The following is a 22,587-nucleotide window of genomic DNA, read 5'->3' on the forward strand; positions in this document are numbered from 1 at the left end:
ACACACACACACACACACACCCTCCCCAAAAGTAAACTGTTTGAAGAAAATATTAGACTTGAGCGATTAAAAAAAAAAAAAAAAATTACAGCACAAACAAAACAGCAATTTAAGTTGTAAGTGCTTTTAGTCTCTTTATAGAAGCAGGCAAAAGCATTAATTATCAAAGGAATTACTGTTTTGAATTACATCTGAATGAATTGCTAAAATGAGCAAAAATTGAATTTTGAAAATAAATAATTACTTTAGAAAAAAAAATTAAATGTTCACTTTTAAAAAGTCAAATTAAAAGTATACAATTATTAATATAATCGCAAAACTTATTTAAATTAATGCATTCATCAAAATATACCTTGGGCGTATGTACTTAGCAATAAAGCTAAAGGAAATTTTTAAATGGGCATGCATCATTCTTTTGGTTGTAGTTAATAAAAATTATTTGGTTGTAGTTAATAAATTCTTTTGGTTGCAGTTAATAATAATAAAAGCAAAAGGCTTACTGTGCAGGTGACTGAAGAAGACAAACTCTGGCTATGTGGTGTACTTCAAATAAACGCTGATAAAATTTTATTCGGAATATAATTTCCATAATATTCCGAATTCATAGCGAAATAGTGTTCAGGTACTAAAAGAACCGGACAAAAATAGTAAGCCTTATCATTGTTTTCCGCGTGGGTCAATTTTTCTTTCCCTTCGTTCTTTTTCCAAGGTTGTCGTATTTATCTTTGCTATTCATCTTTTCAGAAAATGCTGAAAGAGTTCCAGAATATCAATTTTATTGTTAGCTCAGAATGGCTAATAATCTTTAAACACGATTTTTTGCGTTTTTCACTTTTCACCTGAGGCTGTTGCCATTCGAAAACATATAAGATATTTACCTTTCATATTTAATTTTTATGTTCTTCATTAACAAGCTAAGCTATTTAAAAATAAGAAATGCAGTTCTTAAGAATATTTTCTTTTTTACTTTTTAAATTTAATTGATTTAAATAAAAATGCATTTAATTCATAATACAGCCAATTTAAAACATTCAATATTTTTATTGAATTCCTTTATATATTTTTCCATTTTCGAAATATTCAGGAGATATATAATGTTCTTGTGTTAGTCTAAATGAATATTCATTTAATATGGTATAAATTGTTTTGCTGTTCCTCCTGGGCCATCTCCATTGATAACCTCTACTGATAAATTATATTAAACTTTAAATTAAGTGAGCGTTAAAGTCTAAACCTGAATCCTTTCAGATTTTTGTATTTATTGATCCAAAGGAGCGTTAGCCCAGAAGGCCAATTAGTATTTAGAATGGATAGATTACCAGTCTACTTCTCCTTAGAATTTTATAAAGTTGTAGATGATATTTTAAGTTTCTAACAGTAATTTTAATTTTGCAACATGCTTTACGTCTATTTTCGTTTTCCACCTATTATTCCCTACCAAAATATATTTTTTGTATCGCGTTGCATGTAAATGAAATATAAAAAGTATTTAAAGGAAAGTTTCGCTTACTTCAGCAGAAGAACTTAGGACTTCTTAGTGGCGCATGTTTGCCGTCAATCTACTTCGTTGTTTAAAGCTAAGTCTTACTACGCTCGACCGTAATGTACGAGCCTGTTAATATTTGCCGGTTAATTTAATTAAGGGCCAACTATGTTAGATAATTTTATGCAGCTTTGGCTAAATTCAGTTTTTTTTAGCATTAGGATTAGTTTCTTATTTTCTTATCTTGAGTTAAAGCCCAAACGGAGGCTTTTCTGTAAGCCCGAAGAAGGGGCCATCTGTGTCCTTAGTTTGAGATAATAAAGGATGAATTTAACCTTTCTCTTCAGAGGAGCAGTAACCTTGCACTTCTTCGTTGTGCAGTGCATTTCTTCATTTTCATCATCGAAAAATCTGCACTACTTTCATAGGTTAGTGGTTGTACGTAAAAACTGTCTGTGTAATTAAATTTGTAATAATAATATGATACTTATAACATCTAATATATCTTATTTTCTCTTATTTTGTCTAAGATAGGATGGCAATATGATTATAATTGCAACTAAAGGGTGTTCTTTCATGAGAAGGCTCTAATGATATTATAAAATGTATTTAGAACGTAAACAAGTGTGCTTTATGCTCTGACTACGAAAATATTAGATTTAAAATAAAAAATCTTATGCACTGCATCTGGATTTCACACATAGCAATTACAGTTATCTAGATTACATTTCTTCCAGGATAAGTAAAATTTTAAACCTTTAATCCTTGTTGCGGTAGATTTAGCTGAATTATTCGCAAACCGAAAAACCCATGCGATGATTCAGCCCACCACCGGCCGAGCGGTAACGTCGCTGAACACTGGCAGTTCGGTCAGCGGTTCGAATCCCGCGAAAGGGCTGGCTGCATGGGTGTTTTCGTGGTTTTCCCCACGTGTAACGTGTATACGAGCCAGTTTCCCTTAAAAAGTCCTCCACGAAGGCATCCCTCCCTTAAGGCAGGTAGCCCTCGAGCGCTTTGCCGCAATCTAATAAACCAAACCAAACCAAAAACCATGCGGTGATTCGTTTAAGTTTCAAGAATGATAAAACTTCATTAAGGACTGGAATTTGCGAAGCGACTGTTCCAATTGAACACGAAACATTTAACAATAATTTACGTTAATTTTTTTTTTCGTACCATTAATTTTCATTTGGTAATGCATAACAGAAATTAATTTTATTATTTAATTTTTCAAATTAGAAATCTATGTCCTATAGTCTAACACAATAATAAATTTGAAATTAATCAAACACTATAATATATTACACTGACGTCATTACTGAGAAATGATTTATCAAAATTAAAAGTAAATTTTAGAGAATTAATGAATCCTTACCATTCCATAATATTTCTTTCTAGACTTTTTATAAAAACGCGGAAAAATTTAAATACAAAAGTAGTCGTTCATTCTATTTCGAAGCTCCTACGTATTAAACCGAGTGAAAGGAAAGTCACCTGCCTTATAAACCAATACTACATTGTTTTGAGTCTGGAAGTAGCTTTAGTTTGAGTACGAGAATATTTTAAATACGAAGGTAACAGTAGTACGGTCTGTCATTTTTTATTCTAATGCAGAGTATGTATGCTTTAAATTAAAAAATAATGCTTGAAATGGATAAAATTATTTAAAATGTTCAGTGCATGAATCATTCATCACTCATCAGACTTCCTAGATTCACAAACTTTTTTTTTTTTTTTGCTGTATTATACAATTCTATGCTCTACACTTATTGCTCTCGGGTACATAAAATTTAGGAGACATTAAAACCTCTATAGCAATTTCCATTGGTGTTGAAATGGAATTAAAGGAAACTTTTCGATAAATCTTACAGGCATTTTTGAAGTTCAGAAAGGAAATATTTTATGTCATGGGAAATTATGTACATCGATATTTCCAGTACTAAAATTAATAAATGCGTCAACAACGCATTTTGAATAACCATAGACCTATTGTAAAACGGTATTTAGTACAATGACTGTTCAGATTATAGTAAATCACATCTGTTACATAATAGTGCATCGTATAAGGCTCCCTGATTCATATTTACTTAAAATTTGAATAAAACATTTCAGTATGCCCTTTCTTATAATTTTATTTATTTTGCTTCTGTGAAAAAACTTATGCAAACAAAAGATGCATCCAATGAGAAATATTAAATGTATAATCAAATTAATAAAAATATTAAATTAAAAAACTTGTGTTAGTACTTTAGCTTCTTTTAAGTTATCATAGCTCATGAAAAAAGAACTCAATGTTTTAGAAGGACATGTAAGTCTCACTGAATTCGCTTTTCTTGCATATTTACTGAGGAATTAAATCATTACGCAGCCTTCTCCCTCCAAAACTAATTTACTTGCTGAGTTGAACGTGTAAAAAACAGCATGGGAGGCCGTTTCTTATATTTCTTCTAAATGACCGCTTCGTTTATATGCGTAGCACTAGTTCCTAAGAATTTTAATGCTTTTTAATTTTATCTTATTGATTAATTGCTCTTTTTGCCCATTTTATATGTTATTTCGTTGCCTTAAAGAATGAATGTTTAGAGAAACTTTGAAAACATTAGATGAAACTAATTAGTAATGTATTAATTATTTATTTCTGAGCCTTATCCCTGAGTACAACGTACATTAGTTAAAATTTTATGAAAAATTATAGATGATATGAAAAATAACAAACATAATTCAATACAAATTCAGAAGTCAAACAACAAAAATCAGCGTTATATTTTCAAAATTTTCACAGGACTAGTTTCGATGGTTTTACCGAACCACCATCCTCAGCTGCAAAACCACAAATGAACAAGATAGGAAATAATGATTAGATAAGATAAGAAAGTCTGGACAAGAATAAGCAAGTGGCGCCATCTGTTGATGAAACCAGAACTAAAACAAAATTTCTTTAAAGGCCGAAGCCAAAGATGGATTGCAATTAGGATCGTTAACAAGAACAGAAAGATTTTTTTGAATGTGAAATGCCTCTAGAGAATCCAGTTCTCCAATGGAAGATGTTTTTTGAATAATCTTGGCAGCAGAAAAATTGAAAGTGGGATTTTCGGACCAACAATGTTGAGCAACAGAAGACTTCTGTGTTTCCTTTTTTCTAACATATGCCTCATCTTCCTTGACGCGAAATTTTAAGGCTCTCTTAGTTTGGCCAATGTAACTTAAACCACACTGGCAAGGAATCCTATAAATACCCCAGAAATTCATATCCGGAATGGGGTCCTTGAGTATGGAATTCGGAATTTTATTGATGGGAGAATAAACAACCCGAAAGTTTAATTTCTGAAAAATATGTGCAACTTTATAGCTAATTGATGGAAAGAAGGGAATGACAACAGAATTTTTATAATCTCCTAAAACAAGAGTGTGGTTTTTAGTGTGTTGAGATGAGAATTTTTTAACTGCTTGATTAATAATCTTGGGTGAAAAAGCCCCTGTCAATAGCTATTGCTTTTAAATAATTTAGTTCTTCATCAAGGGCTAGTTTGGAAGAGCACGGAAAACATAGGAATAAAGTGAAGATAACTTTTGTTTAGTCGAATGACATGATTTAAAGTGTGGTGGAAGGCAAACCGATGAAGGTTTACGGTAAACCGTAGTACTGAAGTTGGATGTGTTACGTGTGACCAGAATGTCGAGAAACGGAAGAGAATTATAAGTGTCAAGTTCAAAAGTGAACTGAATAGCAGGATCAATAGAATTCATTGCTGAAAGAACTTTATTTAAATCATCTTTCTTACCTTCAAACAGGGTAAATGTATCGTCTACGTAGCGGAACCATGCAGAGAAGTTTAAAGTTTCAAACAATTTTGATTCGTAATAATGCATGTAGATATCAGCCAGGATGGGACTGAGGGGGTTTCCCATGGCTAATCCCTCAGTTTGCTTGTAATATTTATTTTGAAAAACAAAATGTCTTTGTTTGAAACAGAGTGTGTGAAAATGTGTTTGTTTCAAACATAATTCAATAGATTAGCGGTGATATTTCTCGTAAAACCTGCGCACTTGTGACGCCATCAAAGTAGTATTATGTCTTTTTGCCTAACTTTGAGACTCTACTATGGCTCAACCATAATTCCAATTTTGAAAATTTGTTTTCTGTTTCGAAATGGTCTGTCTCATTTAACTATCAAATGAGCCATAAACGAAACCTATATAGATTTTGGAGTTACTAGTTACTGAGATATAAGCGTTCTACGAAGACAAGTTCTGCGTCTTAAAATTTTTTTGCCCATGAGACCGTCATTGAGTAATGCAGTAATCCTACTTTAAAAAAAAAAAAAAAAAAGAAAGAAAGAAAGAAAGAAAAGAAAAAAAAATCATGTACTGAAACACAGTTTTAATTTACGAATATATCATGGCTGTTAGTTTTTAATTAATTGCAAAATTGCTATTACAAAAAAATAATTCGAGTTCTTTAAAATGGTAAGTTTCGAATTAATTTTCACATTTCAAGCTTTAATTAAAATCTTTATTAAAGCTTAATTAAAAACTTTAATTAAAAAGCTAAACATTAACCTTCTTTCTTTCAAAAATAGCTCATTTTTTAAATAATGGATTTTTCATGCAGAAAAAAGTTTCATTTTGCAAAAAATAAAAATAGTTACACAAAAAAGTAATCTTTATTCCCAGCAGTTCTTTTTCGCAACTGCCTTTTCAAGGCCGTCCTAGAAAATCCTGAAGATCCCGATCTTATTCCGCATACTGTATATTGGCTCAGTAAAGATTCGTAAATTTAATTGAAGAAATAAAAAAGAATTTCAGTACCAATAAAAAAAAAAAAAGAAATCTGAAAAAAAAGACGCTCGATTGTACGTCTGAGCTTACTATCTACCAGGCTATTGTTACAATCACTCCTGCTAACCCATTTCTTTTTGTCTATTTAGCTTTATTACAAGCATTTTTTCCTCACTTAAGCACTTTTATTATTAAGCACATACAATACAACAGCAAATTTACAAAAAAAATTTAAAAACAAAATAGCAACATTTTAGAATTTCCTGCAGGCTTAAGCATTGGTATACAAGTTTTTATTATTTTCAGGCTTTCACCAGTTCATCATATCAGTGTTAAATTTTTTTTAATAAGATGGCTTACGGAACTTTTTTTTGTCTTTTTATTATTAAAGTTCTGTTTGTTAATTGCATTTACTATACATCCCGTTCTTCATTTACGCCCCATAAAATTCAATTTAACTGCAAAATCACAAAATCTTTAAGGACAGCATATCTTTAGAATTTCCGATAGATAGTCTCCCTCGCTGGAGATAAAAATGTTTTATTTTGTACAGTGTTGCCACTCGCTTTCAAAGCGTTGAGTTTGTTAATCAAAACTTCATTAAAGTTTTATATATGTTAGTTTATAATATGGAATATAATTTTCGAATTCAAAATGTGGTCTTCTAAGTGGAGAACTACATCATTCAAAATTTGATGGCTCTAGGTACTATCGTTTTTTCTCAGTTCGAGGAACAGACATACATACATACACACAGATTCTTCAGTATATAATTTTTTTAATAACACAGGGCTATAATATTTGGGGGCAAAAATTTGAAAATTGATAATAATCGTTTAGAATAGACGGCGCAAAATCCCATTTCTCAACTAAATAGCCCATTCAGCCTAACAGTCTTTTGGACAAAAATTCAAAATGTTTCTGAATTAACTTTGAATGTTAATATGACTTTCGCTGATTGATGGACTTAAGTTCTTCCCAGACGTAACTGAGAAATTGAATTATTTAAACTTGGAGCTGCAGGAAAAGATAAGCATGTGAGTTTAATGGTCGCCCTTTGACCTTCCAATAATTATTTTGTTTGCCAAGTAATTGTAGCTGAAAAAGCTGCATATATTTCCGAGTTTATTCAAGCACGAACGGATGAATCTGAGAAGGAAATTTTGGATCTTAGAAACGACGTTGTTCTAAAAGCCAGTGTATTGAAACATTCTGGTGTATATTCGACAGAAACAAATTTCCATTCTTGAAGGAAGCATCATACAAGACAAAATCAGTATAAATCATACAAATCAAAATCACACAAATTTTGGTTTCACGCATTTGTGTGAAACATTGTTTTCAGCGATGACTATCACAAAATCAAAGTACAGATCTGGATTTAAGAGATGAATATATGGATGATTGTTAACGAGCAAAAATATTATCACACATCCTAATCATGAAGCAGTGACCAATGTAATGCAATTCCAAATATCTCATTGACTTTAAAAATTACATGTTTATAAAGAATATTTATATCAAGAAACTGTAAACCAAAGAACTTGTAAACTTTTTCTTTTCTGTGTTACTTAGATCTGGATTTAAGAGATGAATATATGGATGATTGTTAACGAGCAAAAATATTATCACAGATCCTAATTATGAAGCAGTGGCCAATGTAATGCAATGCCAAATATCACATTGACTTTAAAAATTACATGTTTATAAAGAATATTTATATCAAGAAACTGTAAACCAAAGAAATTGTAAACTTTTTCTTTTCTGTGTTACTTAGATCTGGATTTAAGAGATGAATATATGGATGATTGTTAACGAGCAAAAATATTATCACAGATCCTAATTATGAAGCAGTGGCCAATGTAATGCAATGCCAAATATCACATTGACTTTAAAAATTACATGTTTATAAAGAATATTTATATCAAGAAACTGTAAACCAAAGAACTTGTAAACTTTTTCTTTTCTGTATTACTTAGTTATTATTTATTTTGTATAAGAAAACAATCAACATTTTTTATGTTTTAAAATTATGTTTTTTTTTTTTTTTTTTTTTTTTTTACTTATTGTGTGCATTATTAGCCTATGAATTTAACTTGAAAAAATAAAGGGGAAAACCGTTGGCCCGATATTCGAAAATGTGTTTACTGTTAGGGGAAAATTAGGGACAAAAGGACCGAGATCCCTAATTTAGGCACTTGTGCTGCCATCTTTCGGTATTACATCAAAATAATAGTTTCAGTGACACCATTTGTTAACAATAAATAGAGTAACTTGAATTACCGGCTGTAATAGGAACCTTTTCATTAATGATTACTATTTTAAAATATTCTACGGCTGGGAGCAGAAAATGGTTTCTTTACAGAAATGAGTTAGGGCAAATTTTACCCATCCTTGGTGTTACAGTGTTTGATGCTATACCGTGTAATGTACTTAGACCACATACAAATACAACATTATAATTTTCCTCGAGTTCTTTGCAAGATGATCAGTAAATTTCATAAATCTCTGTTTAAAATTTAAAAAAAATTCAAATTTCAAATTAAATTTAAATTATTTGCAATAATCAATGGAATGCATATCCTTAAATCTTGAGTGGATTGCGTTTACTGATGTTCCTTATTCATTCGATGGATTGCGTTTGTAAGATTCTGTGTCTAACGCATGAGTTCTCAGTGTTGCTAATACCTGCATTACAGATCAAATCTCGATAAAACCGTGGACAGATTAGCCATATTGCGAGTTAAGCTACTCTGCCGAGACAAGGAAGTTAAATTTGTTTTTTGAAAAGCTATGCAAAAATTACGTCCACGGATAGATTTGGAAAAATACAAGATGAGATCATGAAAATTTTTCGGATAACAACAATTGTACAAAACGACGTTGAACTTAATGAGAGTTGATTATGAATAAACCATTTTTTTTTTACTTTATGTTTCACCTTCTCTGCAGTACCAACTTTCAGTATTTTGCCAAAATTAAAATATCTGATGCTAAAAATCAGAAATCTTTTAAGATGAATTCTACTATGCTACTGAAAGAAAAATTTTTCGAGAGGAGATCTATTTGTGTTCTTAGTTGAGACCTGCTTGGTGCCAGTGATGTCTGTGTGGAAGTTAAAAGGAGGCAGGTGAGCACTTAGAACCTTTTTTTAAAATTTTAAACAGAGATTTATTTATTATTATTTTTTTAAATTTTAAACAGAGATTTCACCAAGCTGTCGTATTAGGTAACGAAGTCACGCAGCAGGTTCCTGGAAATCTTCCCTGCACTGTGCATATCTTTTTTCTACGCATAGCATAAGTTTAAAGTCCAAACGTTTGAGAGTCCGTAGTAAAATAGTGAAGATTGAAGAAGTAGCAATTATGGCATGGATAACTATAAAGCAATTACAGAAATAAGTAACAGGAAGAAGCAATTTAGCCCTGATTAAACCGCAATTTTAGCAATCCTGGCATTAGGCATAACTTTGGCATGAATATAGATGCATTGGAGCTGTACTTGGGAGGGACCTACATTGTACCGCATTGGTCCTACACTGAGAACAATTTCCATGCTAGGAGCACTCCTGTCGTTATCACACACTTTGATAGTGCATTTGTAGATGAGACCGCTGATTGCACCGTTTGTGCTGCGATTCATGAGCATTATTTCAAGAGGAATTTTCCAACAGGATAGTCCTCGTTTCCATACCGCTGTAGACACTCTGCAAGCATCCAATATGTTTTATGGAGTGTCGTTGCTGATTTAACTGACCACGGGTAGCATATTTCACAAGTGCACATCAGCGTAGCCACTGAGGGAGGGGTTTAAAAAATGGACAAATGAGCTTCTATTGCTCTTATGATGCTAAATCCTTTCGTGCATGTGAGCCTGTGTTGTTTATGTTTTAATTTGCATTTGTTTCGCAGTTATAAATGTGTGGCGTAATAGTAGAAAAGCTCGTAGTACTTTCGTTCTATGAGTTTAATGAATCGCTGACATTTCACTTTTGCGATTATTTTCACGCCTTATTATTTGGATTGATGTACAGGGCATATCATCGCTCTTTACATTGAGAAAATGACTCACGCTACAATTAAACTCGAATATTACGCATTTACTAACACATGATTAACATAATTCAAGAGTATAGTTTTTTTAATTGAGCTGAGAAGGACTGAAAGTGTTTGATGAGTAATTCCTGTGTAGACAGTATATTTAAGAGTGAGCAGTTCTTAAATGTGAAATTTAACACACTAAATGAATACGAATGCAAATTAGTAAAGTTCACTTTAAATAAAATTCTGCATTGGTATTACTATAGAACATCTTTTTCATGTAGTTTGCAATAAAAAAGTCCTGACTTCTATTTACATATATAATTGGTGTAAATATTTTTCTCATATGCACAGTTAAGATAGCCTTTGGGATTCAGATGTTCCTCACATATTTCTTTCTTCATCTTATTTACCTTTTATTAAGTAATATTTCGCATGGATATTTTTGAGGAGTGTCCAACGTGTGTTTGTATTTATTTCAAATTCTTTCAACCAGGTAGTGAAATTTTTACAATTGCTTACATTTGATCTATCTTTTCAATGAAGATTTTTCAGAAGAAATCGACGATACTGTAATTATTTTGTACAGAAAATTGCGTGGCAAAATATTTTCAACCATCTTGCTTAAATCTTAAAGCACGCGAAAGGTCATGTGACATAACAGAAATATTACTGTATGTCCATTGGTCCCTCCTAGAAGCCACTCCCTCGGTGGCTACACAGATGTGCACTTGTGAAGTATGCCCACGGGTAACAAGCATGTAGCTCCATCCCACAAAATCACATATCGTACCAGTATGATACAATGTCTGCGCGCTGGTATGCTTGCATTCAAACTGATACCTTCTTGGCGTTGGGATTTCATTTTCTATCAGTGTTATTGTGGGGTTACATTAGAATGTATCTATTTGTGCATTCTGGAAACATATGTTACGGAAACTGTGTAGCCTATAGAGGAAATGATTTTAAAAGAATCTTAAATATCTTTTTCAATTGCATTTTCCTTTTAAAAAAATTGGAAAATACAGTAAGACCCCGCTTAACGCGGGGGATATGTTCCATCAAAGTAGAGCGTAATGCGAAACAGCGCTAAACGAGGCTATCTTTACATGTAAATATTGGGGTTAGGGGAAGATGGCTAGGAAATTGGTTTATTAAATTTAAGAAGTATGTTTTTTTTAATAAAAATAAAACCAAACATTTATTTCTTAAAGCCCAAATTAATACCACATTATTATTTCTTGCAAAAATAAAAACAAAATATAAATAACAAAACGAATATTCTTAAAAAAAAACAAATAAAATTCTAAGTCAGTCATATTTAGTTAGCCTTTCGCGTTTTCAGTGTTCTGCCTTTTTGTGACAAAAGCATCTAATGTTTAAATCTATTAAACCATCCTCGACTAGCAACGAAAGTTTCACTTTTGTCAATTGTCTCAGCCTGAATGTAATTAAAAATTCTTCTAGCTTTTTCCATTATGATAGATTGGCTTAATGGCATATTGCGGTCAATTTCGTCGTCAATCCATATAGACAGTCGTTTTTCCATTTCCTCTATGATATTATTTCTAGAACGGGTAATTCTAGTTGCAGTTGCCGATGACAGTATTTTTTCTTTATTCTTCATGATGGTCCTTATTGTTGAAGTTGGCAAATTCAATGAAGCACTAATTAGAGTTTGACGTTCACCAGAATCTAATCTTCTAATCACTTCCATTTTAGTTTTGAGTGAAATGCTTTTTCTGGTTGCTTTCTTTTCTTTTTCATTATCACCCATAGTAAAAAACTAAAGATCAAAATATTTGACACTGTAATATAGTATTAAATATGTAAATTAATACCTACTTACAATAATGTCAACAAATGTTTCCAATAATAAAAATATGTCTGTACAATACCGCACCAAACAAGAAATACAAGTACACTCTTTCGGATATGTATTTGAAACCTATCGCTGCATAATATTTCGGAAATCCCCGTATGCTGCGAGCGATTTCGTGGAATCCCCGGGTTGAAATAAAAATGCGCTAAACCGAAACAGCGCTAAACGAAAAAGCGTTAAGCGGGGTCTTACTGTACTTAAACCAGCTTAGAATTTTAATCTATATAGCGTAGGAAAATATGATAGCATAAAAAGACATGCAATAGACATGCAGGAAAAAAGGAATTTTTTTTTTGTGAGTAACGAAAAAAATACTGTTGTAATTGATAAGTCATTTTAAACACACAATCTAATATTATTACCGTGTCTTTTAATATTATTACCTAATAATAATAGTGTCTTTTAATATTATTATCTAATATTATTACCGTGTCTACTTTTTAATACGTTTGTCATTTAAGTCGTATGCTTTTCCCCCTTCGGCTTTCAAGCTTAAAAATTAGTAGGGAAAGGGAAATCTGCGAGTAAAAATAATATAATTCCAGAAATTAATTAATTATTTCTACATATATATATAGTCTTTTGACACTTTATTTTACACTTATTGCACATTTTGAACTCTTTTAGTCTTTTAACATATTATTTTAATTTGGGTATCTTTCCATCATAAAAACATTAACTGCTTATGATAAATCACTCTAAACTGCTTTCGTTCAAAATTAATTCGTGTTATATGATTTTTATACAACGCTCAAGACGCAGACTCTTGATGTAGCTGCATCCAAGCTATCTCACGACGCAGACTTCAGCTACTAATAAATTTAGACAGCTATTAATTAGACAATCAAAATACATCGAAATCGATAACTCACTTTGAACTAAGCTTTCATATTGAACACATCCCATTTGCTTTCCCGCTTCGAAATTTTAAAATGTTTTAGAACAGATGAGCTTACTGCGCAACTTTATTTATGTTGACTTAAAGAAATGTTTATTGAAGATAATAAAAAGGAATATTAAAATCAGCGTATACTTCTTTTATTCAATAACGTCTTTATGCTTTAGCACTCTATCTCTTCTTAAATCATATTCGCCGTTGTGTCATGCAAGAATCACGTCTGAAGAAATCATTGAAATTACCTAACAATAACATGTCCATAAATTATTTGACTTAATTAAATACCAGCGGTATAATAAAACTACACGAGTATGATGAACCAAACTACCAGCTCAAAATATATCTACTATAAATTAAGATATAATAAAATTTAAAAATATAACAATGACTGAAATAAAATTTAAAAAAGTTACTTAAAATACTCCACGAAATCCACAGTGTTATCTTCGAAAGAGTCAACAATTCACCATTAAAACATTTGTAAACAAGCGTTGGTTTTGGAATAAAAACTGAAAGGGAACTGATATATTCTTTTATTTTCTGTTCTGAATAATCATTTAATCATTCAGAACAGAAAAGAATTAATATTTAAATTTAAAAAACCGTCTGTGATTATAGGTACAAAAGCAACGGCAAAGAACGTGAAACAAGTTAATTAAATGTCAACATTCTGAAGGTTAACGTAATGCTACTGAATAGAAATTGCGTAATATTACGCTTGCTGCCAAATTGTGTACGAAGTCAGTGAATCGGTTAAGAAAAATGAAGAAATATTAATAAAAACACATGCTTAGGGTATTTTTTGGGCAGAATCATTCAAAATGTAATGAATTCTGAGTGAACAAATTGTTTTGCTATTTTGGTGTTCTAAAACTTAGCTTAAATTAGAAATGTTGAGTTAATTGAGATGAAATTAAATCATTTATGCTTCAGAGATTTCTTTATAAAGTTTGCCAATCGTGTTTCGTTGCGACTAATATACTAATAATAATGCTAACGATTAAAAAATATGCCCTGAATATTGTTTTAATCATTTACTGCAGATTGGTGATCTTGTACTGCAGATTGCAAATTCTGCAATATTTTACTGCAGATTGGTGATCTTTCCTGCAGATTGGTGAGAATTACTGTTTTCGAATAAAAATAATATTAATTACCTAAACTGATAAACGAGTTCATGTAGAAATTTATGTTTATTTAATGTGAAGTGCTGCAAAATAAAGTAAATCTTTGATATGAAAGCTTAAAATGCAGCATAATGTAGTCTTAATGCGAATTTTATATGAAAGTCTACATGAAATTTTCCAATTATTGCAGTTAACGTAATTCTACACAAATAATTCAATTAAATTTGGGAAACCTTTGAACTCTTGTGGGATTTAAAGGAAAGTTACGAAATTGATAATTTTTAAGAGGTGTAAAAGAAACTCAAGTTTTTGATTATCAGCCTTATTATTAAGCACCTTAATTAATGGGGACGAATCAGTTATAGGAAACAGTCATCTCTAACTAGCATTCTTTTTTTTCTTTTCATCTTTGACTGAATACCTATTCTACTGACCGTGCATATTAGCCTAAATATTTAGTTGACGGGAAATATCTACTGTATTCTTCTAGTTATGGCAGATGCAGGAAAAGGGCAATGGCACAGATACTATGTTCTTGATAAAGTTGTTACTGTTACGGAGACAAAGTTAAATAAATGCAAAATTAATAAGACATTCGCTAAATTAAAAAGTGTATTTTAAGCATAGTCACATTATTCTAGCAAGCATTTTACGGCCTGAGTTAAATGATTTTATCCTGTATTAAAACACTGGTAAAAGGAAATAAAATAACCTATCAGCTTAACATTTTAATAACACTGTGATGTGCATTTTTCTCAGTAATATTAGTGAAGACCGCTGAACTCGGATAATTTCATAAAAGCAGGTAAAATGGTTGCTGCATAAAATTTTTCTTGGCTGTGCAGTGTGAAGCCAGGCCAGTTTTCTTTAGCACGTCCTCTACGATAATCACGTTTTCTTTCGGCAAATAACATTACTTCTTAAGTAATTTACCTAATAATTAAGTGAAAAAATTGTCAACAACTATCACTTTGGAAAACAACTTTCACGGTATAAGTTAACTTCGTCCTTCTTTCCGCATGTTTTTGTGATGTAATTGGAAGCACACTCGATGCGTATTTTCAGGAGGTCCAGAGTTCGAATCCTGGCGGAGGTCTTGGACATTGTTCACGTCTCCAGCATAAAAAAAAAAAAAAAAAAAAAAAAAAAAAAAAAAAAAAAAAAAACCCCTTATGAATCTACAATGTCTTAAATCTATCTAAAATCTACAATATCTTAATCTATCTAAAAATTAAGTGCAAAAATTGATATTGGCTACCCCCCCCCCCACTTTGGCAAATAACTATGAAGTCTTAATTAATTTACCTAACAATTATGTGAAAATTTGGCAGTGACTATCACCTTTATAAATAACTTTCACGTCTTATTTAATTTACGTAAAAATTAAGTGAAAACTGTTACTGTTGCAGCATATCATTTTAACCGGTCGCGAGACCGGTATCACACTATCATTAATTTCATTCTAATATTATTCATTAAGGACTTTGCTGTTATTATTCATTAAGGATTTTGCCGGTTTATCACACTATTCATTAATTTCATTCTAATATTATTCATTAAGGACTTTGCTGTAGTTTTACAACATTATTAGCGTACAGTTCAGTATAACACACTAAGACGATAGAACAATACTTTACCGCATTCATTATTTTGTCGCCAAATTTGGCGAGAAATCGCCAAAATTTGACGAACATTTGGCGGCATTTTGGTCCTTTCCTTTTATCATCGTAATATATATTAAAATTGAATAAATACAATTGACCACTATGTTAGCTGTAATCGTAATTCCATCCTTGTATTGCTTTCCAGTGATTTCGTGAAGCAGAAAATACTAGAAATATCTCGCGACCGGTTAAAAACTATTTAGGGTCGAAGAGGAGAGCATCTGCTCTCACTTGCTGAGTTATTGTTGTTGCGAGTTGTTTAGTTCCACGTGAACTGAGAAATCCGAATTAGCTTTTTCTGTAGATGCGCTTTGCACTGCGTCGTGTTTAACGTTCTTATTAATTTGTAGTGTAACTACTGATTATACTGTGCGATACTATGAACACCTGCACCAATATTTCTGTGGAAAATTCCAGAGTTTTGAAATATTTCTTTTGATGAAAAAAAAACAAATTATTAACCTATTACCGGACTTGTGCTTTCAATCTATTACGAAACCTTACGCAAGCAACGATATGTACTACTAAAATACTATTCAGAAAGCAGTGCTTGGGTACAATTGTACTATAGTATTCCCGATGTAGAATGCCTTACTAAACAAAATTACATTATTTTATTTAATTACAGTGTTAGAAGTGCAAAAATATTACAAAATGTAATTTTAGGCATGTTAAGTATAACTGTGCATGTAGAAAATTCATTAAGTGAAAACACTGGCCTCTGATGAAATAGAACATTATTCTATGCATTGAAATATATAATTATTTTTAAACATGCTATATGAGCATATATACCAATTAGCCACTAGTGATTTCCTCGGATGATAGTGATGTGTTTCAAGAAATTCAAAATTAGCAAACAGCGTATAGTTTCTCCCTCTTTTCTTCTTAAGCCTTTTTTATCTATAAGAGAAATGAAACGTTATAAGGCACTGTGATATGGTAGTTAATAGTTGATAGTTGATAATTGACGGGGGACGTGTGCACCATCCCTTTACTGTAATGGTTAATTGGCATATGCAACACGTCCACCTCTATCTTGAGCCAGATGGGCCACACAGGCGCCTCGCACTGTGATATGGGCATGATCAGCGTAAGTCCGAGTACTATTGCTGTAGGAAAATTCCAAATTTTTTGTTGTTTGGCTTCTAAGTTAATATTTGTTCGGCGTGTTATTGTATCTTAATCATGTATGTTAGTAAATTCCGTATAGTACGTACAATAAGACTATAGTATTAGATTAGCAAAATTATATTTGATAACCGGGGCTGCACTGTATTAATTGATGCGACAGTAAGAAAGAGTAAGTTTAAGAAAAGTTTCAAAAGTGGGACTTCCTTTTTTAAATAATAATCGTATTTGTTTATTATATTTTTAGAATATATGTTATTGAAATAATATTTACATAAATATAAAACGTACTGTAAACATTATGCTGAAGAATATTTTAGTTTTAGATAAATGATGCAGAAGTAAACGCAGGGTGATGCTATGCAAATCAGATAGGATAACTCGTTTTCAACAGTAACTTAAAAAAAAAAAAAAAAATTCCTTTGATTGGAAAGAGCAGAAGATTAAGGATTCTTTCAACGCTTATACTTCAAAACGTAAAAAAAAAAAAAAAAAAAAAAAAAAAAAAAAAAAAAAAAAAAAAGGGGGAGGGGGAGAAATCCGTGGAAACTTATCAGACTTTTTGCAAGTAATGTAAATGTAAATTTTTATGATATACTTTCAGTCATTAAAAAGAGGATATCTGATTATTCTTATTTTCTACCATTATACTAAAAGTCGATTTCTTAATTCTTAGTTTTGGAATAATTTTTCTATAAAAAAATTGAGTATTTTATTTTAATGTGCCGCTTCAAAAGTATTTTCCATGACGATTATTTCACTTTAAACAATACTTAATTACTTCCAAAATGATCGGCTGTTTTTCCAATGTAAAACATTCATTTCTTTTCCTTTTAATTTTTTGTTTTTACTTCTTTGAATGAAGTAAAGGAAATATTGTAATCACAAAAAGTGTCCGGTATCATATTTCAAAGAAAATATTTTGACCTTTCTCGAATCCGTCTGAATGATTTTTTTCTGTTCGTACATCTATACTTACCGGACAGAATAAAGGACTCTTTTTCCCAAAACGGATTGTTAAATGAATTTAAATTGGACGTACCTAGGTATTTCCCATAACACAAAAACGAGTAGCCGGATAGAGCATTGAAAGTTTGTATATGGAACTGCTATAATTTGCAGTTGTACCCCTACCTATTTCGTTGATATCGGCCACACCAAATGTTATATATATATATATATATATATATATGTAATAATAAAATTCCATAGTCAAAAATACACTTAAAATTCTAACTGTATGTTCTTTTCATATTTAATGGCGACGGTCTCTTATTTGAAAGTACGTGGAATTAAATCAACAGGCCCGTAGTCAAGTTGTTTTTCTCGCTTTTTCTACACGTACAGTTATAGAATGTCCTGGAGATATTTAAAGCGAACTGGAATGGCTGACGTCATTTCTTGGAAGCTCCGCCTTTCCAGAGGCTATAAAAGGACTCGCAAAGGAATATCGGGGTCTTTTCTTTAATGTAACGATGCAGTAAACTTTTTTTTTCATACAAAAAGTTCTTTAGTAGTTCTTTTTTATTTACTCCGGAGATCTGATTTTTTGTAACTGCTATTTCTCCTGAATAATAATAAATGGATCCTGTTTTTTAAACTTATCGTCTGATACTTGGAGCAACAACTACGTCTATGATTCTTCACCAATCTATTTATTCCGGGCAAAAGCTGATACATCATATATATATATATATATCCAACCTTGTTACTCCTATCCTGCTCAGTGTTCTAGGTACTTTTATTCCTATATGTGGGGAACTGTGCATTTTCTGCTTTAAAAGTGATTGAATTATGTTGTTCTTAAGTTCCAGTTAATGTTTTTATCCCTTACTTAACTGCGTGTAACAGTTGTAGAAATATCAACAATTAAAAATTGGCGCTAGGCCAAACTTGGCCGCTATTTGTTTACATTTGAAATTGTTAGTAGCACAGTGAATTAAGTCAGTTATCGAACCAACTTAAGTATCTTTTTGCTCAGTGGGACCAAAGGTTAACTTTCATTTCTGTGCACGGAAAAATCGGTCTTTCCTCCCTTTGATCGGGTCGCTTCGTTTTGTGTAGAAGTTTTTCTTTTAATTGTTAAAATTGTTTTTAACTGTATTTGGTGTTTTAAGTATTTCTGTATTTTGAAAATTTTTATAAATGTGTTTTGAATTTTGGTGCTTTTTTTCTTTAGCTTGAAATGAGAACTGAAGTGATTGAATGAGAAATATATATCTAATGAAATTCGAGGAAATAAGTTTAAATGAAATGCAATAAAAATGTGTATAATTTAATAAGCCGTACGAGGAAGTGATGTGGTTTCCACATGAAATAATTTTTATAGAAATGGAGAAAAATAAATTTTCTAAATAATAATTTCTAAATGACTATAAATTACCTAACTGGAAAAATACAGTGAATGCATAAAAGGTAGTTTTGAACATGTCGATAAAGAACAATTTTAAATATGCAAGAGTATTTTATACATATCTTTTTAAGAATCATATCTTCTAATTAACCATGCAAATATTAATGAAATTTGTAGAGTCTCACCTTCTTGCGAAGCATGAAAACGAGACTCAAGCCGAATATAAGCGACTTATCGTTATTAAATAATATTAGTTATTAAGCTAGTTATTAAATAATATATCGTTTAATGTCTTTAATATTTAACTGTAAACATATGCCCAGTAAGAAGACAAAGAACGTAAGAAGGCTGTAAAAGACCCTTTTATTCAAACTCAGTAATTTAAGAAAAGGCAATTCTTGTGCTTACAAAACCAGCCAGTATTTGTCAAATATAACTCCATAATTTATATGACTTCTCTAAAGTATCAAAATATTAATTCTTCTTTGCAAGCGAAAAAAAAATGAAGAGCCACGTCTTCACATATGCAGAATACAATATTACAAAAAAATTTCTTCTTACTTTTCTCTATCTTTTTTAATGCTTATTATATGAAAAATCTGTAAACCATACTACCAATTTTTCTGTGCTGTTTATATTAAGGATTTCGGAAACTCTGGATTATTCTCTGCTGGTTAGATTAGCGACTTCGAAAACTCTGAATTGTTGCTTTAACAGCCGGACACTTACTGGTTAAACGCTTGTGGGAAATTATGTTGTATCTTATTCGTGATTCAGTCTTCTTATCATCGAGAACGTTGCACAGGATACACAACAAGATGGCGACTGAATGTTTACCCATAAGAAGGGTGAAGCTCTATCCCAGTTTTAAAGAACGCCTACAGCACCGATCTGACGAACTCTTACTTTACTCTGCCACGGCGGAGGAACGAATAAAGGAGATGCGTTTTTCTTCTGCTTTTGAGCTTTTAATAGCCTACAAGAGGATGTGAAACTTTTCTTTACATCCAGCGAAGATTACTTTGACAGCTGCTTTGGAACGTAAAAATATGAAGATATGTAGACTTAAAAACGTTTGTACCTAAGCCTGAAATAGCTGAATAATTATTTTACATGTATGCTAACGTTTAACTGAAAAATATGAAAACAAACTGGAAGAAAATTGAATAAAAAATAAATGGAAAAGAACCAGAAATGAAACATAATGGAAAGAAGAATTATACTACTGATATAAACATACTAGTTACATGAATCGCTTGACAAATTTAAGTAGCTTTGAAAGCTAATAAAATTGAATGCAAGAAATGATTCAGGTAATTGAAAAAACTTTATAACTGTTCTCGAGCTGTCCAGGTGGAAAAATGGTTTCTGATTCTGACTGCTGTACCGAAGGGCCCAGCTTCGAATCCCAGAGAAAACATAGGTGTCCGGCCCTGCATAGAAAGCAACGGTGGTCCACCTATTCGGTGCATCCGTAATAAAGAGACCAGCACTTACGACCTTAGCAGTGGTCATCGCCTATAAACAGCTAGAGCAGCCATAGGGGGGATAATTGTTCTTGAAACAAACACACATGAGTTAAATGAAAATAAATATTACGATGCGACTTTCATTATCAATAAAAGAAAACCATAGCTTTAATATTTTATACTTTTAAAAACAATTCATTGAAATTTAAGAAGCGGTGCATAATGCTTCAGACAGTGCGTAATTATTTTTATTTAAATAACTGCCAATAATAAAATGATATTTAATATCATGAAATTCATATTTTTAAATAATTTGGAATATCTGAAATGTATTACGACATTTTCAATGAAGATGGATGTAGTGGAAGTATACTAAACATCTTACATAAAATACCGCATTCTCAAACTTAAAAATTGAGATGCACCTTTAGCAGAAAATCACAGCAAAGGAATCCTTTTTCAGGAATAAAAAGTATGTTTTTTTTTTTTTTTTTTTTTCTAGAAATAAACTTAATATGGAATGAATAGACTCTTAATACTGAACCAAAAAAGGAAAAAGACGATTACGTCTGAAATAAAACGTATTATCTTCGATAACTTAGGAAGCAAGCACTGTATTCGCTAATATTAAAGAAAAGTGGTTTAAATGGTTAAATATTTAAAACTGACGAAAATTTTATTAACAACAAATTGCATCGATGAAGTTAGAAAGATGGTTTGGTTGCTTGGAACAAACGAAAGCATACAAAATCTATCCATTTAAAAGGAGAGATGCCTTTGTGGACGACATTATAAGAGAAACTGATTCGTATTCCTGTTACACATAGAAAAAAACTAGGAAAACCAACCTTGAAGCTAACCCTCTATGTTCAAACCCGGGGCGAACTATCAGCATTAAGGGGACTCATATACCTTAAAACCCATAAGATCTTCGAATATGTGAATGTTGCAAGAATTGGGATAACTTACTTATTTTAAAAGTAATTACTTCCACCCTTTTACAGCTGACTACACAATATAAGCTGCTTTCTGAAATATTAATCAGAAAGCTTGTGTTGCCACAAATATTTTTATAATTCGTTTTGTGACAAAATTTTTCGTCATGTTTCCACCTTACGCGCACAGTTTAAAGCATTCTGTTGCATAATTGAATTCCATATTTAATATGTAGCTTTTATAACATTTGAAAACTACTGTGAACCAAAAATTCTAAGAATTTCTTGTTAAGTTTTTATTTTATTCGGAGTTTAGTTTATAAAATGTATTTTATTACAAAACTCTGTAATGTTTTCATGCATAAAATTTTTTAATATTAAAATATTCTTCAGATTTTTTGGTTCAGTTAGAAAATAGTGCCCATATAAAGAATTCCATCCAATTTCAAATACGAACCATTAGCCATTTTTAAAATATCGTGCGCGCAATGTGGAAACATGACGAAATATTTTGTCTCAAATCGGACTAAATTACAAAAATATTTGTGGCAACACAAACTTTCTGGTTACCAGTTCCCAAAGCAGCTATATTAGCTGCATAACGTTAGAAGTAATTGCTTTTAAAATAAATAAAATATCCCAATTCTTGCAACAGTGACATATTCGAAGATCATAAGGGGTTTAAGGTGTATGAGTCCCCTTAAGTAATCTTTAATCTCTCTGCCGCCGGTAAAGTTGAAGACAAAAACACTTAAGAACGATGAATAAAAGAATATTTTTACTAACATTTTAATTAAAAATGCATGTAATTTTTATTCAATTTATA

At 31.3% G+C, this 22,587-nt stretch overlaps 1 protein-coding gene across 3 annotated transcripts in view; it reads right to left on the bottom strand.

Annotated features, from left to right (window-relative positions):
• LOC118196145 (organic cation transporter 1-like) overlaps positions 1-22,587 on the bottom strand; it is a 68,129-nt gene that overhangs the window by 39,123 nt on the left and 6,419 nt on the right. Inside the window, exon 1 of one of the 3 annotated variants that reach the window (XM_035367552.2) lies at positions 2,859-2,972. The exons of 1 other annotated variant lie outside the window; for it this stretch is intronic. Coding sequence is in view for 1 of the 2 variants with exons in the window: in XM_035367556.2 (XP_035223447.1) it covers positions 2,859-2,861 (3 nt within the window). In the remaining variant the exon portion in view is untranslated. Of the gene's footprint in view, positions 1-2,858; positions 2,973-22,587 lie in introns of those variants that run through there. One more of the 3 variants, XM_035367556.2, reaches the window with a different exon arrangement.

This window comes from Stegodyphus dumicola, chromosome 6, assembly GCF_044657685.1.
Source record: "Stegodyphus dumicola isolate Sdum_Otavi_A_Nest chromosome 6, ASM4465768v1".
In the NCBI taxonomy this organism is placed as follows: domain Eukaryota; kingdom Metazoa; phylum Arthropoda; class Arachnida; order Araneae; family Eresidae; genus Stegodyphus; species Stegodyphus dumicola.